This window comes from Anneissia japonica, unplaced genomic scaffold (genome assembly GCF_011630105.1).
Source record: "Anneissia japonica isolate Jap-2015-1 unplaced genomic scaffold, ASM1163010v1 scaffold39125_len16227_cov187, whole genome shotgun sequence".
Classification (NCBI taxonomy): Eukaryota; Metazoa; Echinodermata; class Crinoidea; order Comatulida; family Comatulidae; genus Anneissia; species Anneissia japonica.
Window position 1 is genome coordinate 13,214 of NW_022705117.1, and position 3,011 is coordinate 16,224.

The 3,011-nt window shown below is 33.9% G+C and overlaps 1 protein-coding gene across 1 annotated transcript in view; it reads right to left on the reverse strand.

Moving 5' to 3' along the window:
* Positions 1–2,745, reverse strand: part of LOC117105208 (C-type lectin lectoxin-Phi2-like) — a gene marked incomplete at its 3' end in the record, with an annotated part of 12,116 nt that extends 9,371 nt beyond the window's left edge. Inside the window, 2 exon segments of the mRNA XM_033246277.1 lie at positions 175–2,330; positions 2,610–2,745. Of these exon segments, the coding sequence (XP_033102168.1) occupies positions 175–232 (58 nt within the window).
* Between the last annotated feature and the right edge of the window lie 266 nt (positions 2,746–3,011).

Here is a 3,011-nt window from a genome sequence, read left to right on the forward strand (position 1 = left end):
ATATATATATATATATATATATATATATATATATATATATATATATATATATATATATATATATATATATATTTACACACAGACATGTTTTGGTGAACGCATGTTCCAGTCCTAGCCAATGTCTGTGTAGTTGTAATAATCATGGAAAATTAAAATTTTAAAAATTATGCATACCGGCATGTACGTTCATCATGAATGCGACTGGTACCATTATGAATGAGTAGAATAGCATACTGTTGCAAACAATAAGTGCTTAGTTTTTCTAATACTTGTATCTCAAGCACGACTTTGCCAACCGTTTCCTCCTTCCCGACTTCCTTAAAGACTGACGACTCCTGCTTACAGTGTTTCGTCATCTTTGCTTAGTTCGTTTGCATGTACGTACATTATTGTTGTGGTTTTATTGACTGTGTTTCTGCATGGTGATGACCATTTTATTAACTTAAAATACTGTAATAATATCGTCATTAAATAATGTAACCCGATGCCGTCAACACATACCAGTAACTAACATAAGCATTTCCTCCTTTATCTTACTAAAGTTAAATATAAATTGTGTGGGCAATACTTTAATTACAATACATTCAGCAAGTACACTTTACCAATATTCAATATCCTGTTAGTATTTGTAAATAAGATACAAACTGTGTCCGATCAAATAGGTTCGCATTACACAATAATTTATCCTACTTTATCTTGGCGTCTACTGTTGAAAACATATCAACCTCTTTAATCAAAAACGAGCTGCACGATTCTTTAATAATTAAAAATGAAACAACCAGCTTTGCTGCTTGGATCAGAAATTCAAGGCACTTCCAATAAAGTTACACCTATAAAATTATTCTAGCAAACTTTAGTTTGTTAGAAACACCCTTTCTTACTAAAAATCATTATTTATAGATAAATGGTAAGGTGCTGAATTGTGTATGGGCGTGGTAGGTGAATACTAGCAGTAGTAGAGAGTGTTAAATCTTAGCCATTATAAGCAACAGGTCCAAAGCATTTAAAACTGGATTTGTGCAGTAATCCAGAGCTGACAGTTGATTTGTTGAAAGAATTTTTGGCCAGTACCAATCTTAAGGACATAGCAGGCAAGGGCGAAATGCAAAGCAATGAGTGGAGTGGGGGGGGGGGGGGGGGTGGTGTAATGTGTGGTGTTAGACATTTTTAGCTTTCAAGTTAGGTTTTGCTGGCTAGAGGCCGAGTCCACATCCACCTCGGTCTGAGTATGGTTGGTGAGTCGACATTAAGCTCAGCCCCACCATAGTTGGGGCTGACTGAGTAAAGTTCCGGACACTCATATCAAGATTTCCTTCCTCAACACGATTTATATATTTATTTTAAAAAAAGTTATAATAAAATCATCATCATCAAATGTAAATATTTCAAACGGTGATGGTTGTTGTTTTATTAACTGAATTACATCATGATTATGTAACAAAATCATAATGGTGACACAAACCAGTAATCAATACCTAGCCATTTTCAACATTATGTTGTATCGTATTTCAAAGTGCTCTAAATACATAGTCCAACAAATATCAGGTGACACAAACCAGTAATCAATACCTAGCCATTTTCAACATTATGTTGTAAGGTATTTCAAAGTGCTCTAAATACATAGGCCAACAAACATCAGATTTATTGTGTCCACATCCAATGGGTTACAACACAACATCCAAGGGTCAAATTATTTTGTCATTAAAAAAAAAGTTGGTTTTATATAACAAATATCAAAACACAATACAGGCACCAATAATCTGTAAAAAGTAATATTAAAACTGAGCATAATGTGGAATAAAAGCAGTGCATGAAGGTTTTTGGAAACACTGGAAACAAAAAATATTAGTGTGTCCATCAGTATTTAATCAAAAACTATATTTGTCCCTCTAACCCTTATTTATGACCACCATTGCCTTGCAGATTCAGGCAGTGGTAAAAGGGTTTATTTTGAGATGAGAGGGTTTGAATTTTAAGATGAGATATTAAAACGGCTAAAACTGTTAAGTCTCTAGGGAGAACAGTCACTGGACCCCACAAAAGGTAAAGGAATGGATCCGCCACTGTTAAATTCAATTGGAATGGGCAGGTAAGCATCATAACCGTTATACGATAGATTCAGATGAACTCATGTAGCGTCAATAAACAACTTTTCTTTAATGTCTCGAGCATTGCTACCAGATGAAAATACTCTACTCCTTTCAAAAGTTGGCGAAAGAGATTGCGAGATATTGTAAGCTTTCACATCAGATCTTCCACCAATCAGAGGACTGGATTCATGTTCTTGGCCCCATGGCCAATGTCGCCTTAATCTGATCGGTGTTTTCCAACTTTAAAACAAATAAAGTAAAAACACTATTAAAATAATTTTGTTTTAAGTTGTAAAATATCAACATTTGTTTAAAATATGTTTACAGTATAACACTGAGCAGGGCTAAAGATGGACACCAGAACCCAATTACATAGCATTGGTAATATTGATTACATACTGTAGCATTGGTAATATTGATTACATAGCATTGGTAATATTGATTACATAGCATTGGTAATATTGATTACATAGCATTGGTAATATTGATTACATAGCATTGGTAATATTGATTACATACCTTTTTCTGACAGACTCGGAATAACTTTCTACAAGTTTTTTGAAAGCAATGACATTAGGATATGTGTGAGGTACAGTCACATTCACCAGTGCTAAGTAAACATTCATGTCCAGTTTTGATGGCTCAAATCTTAAATAGCAAAATATTAATAGTATAATAATAAGAATGATGATAATAATAATACAGAAATTTGTACCACAGCTTTCTTCTATCTGATAATACAACATTATTGCTTTGATATAAGACACCAGCATAGCTCAGTTGGCTAAACCGGCAGACGCCACTTTGTATGTGCTGTGCTGAACTGTGAAAATCCATTGTTTCTCTTTTACTCCCCGCAAGCAAGCAAGATCTCCTGGAAATTAATCAACCTCCTACAAATTCATAATATTTGCTTGTTTT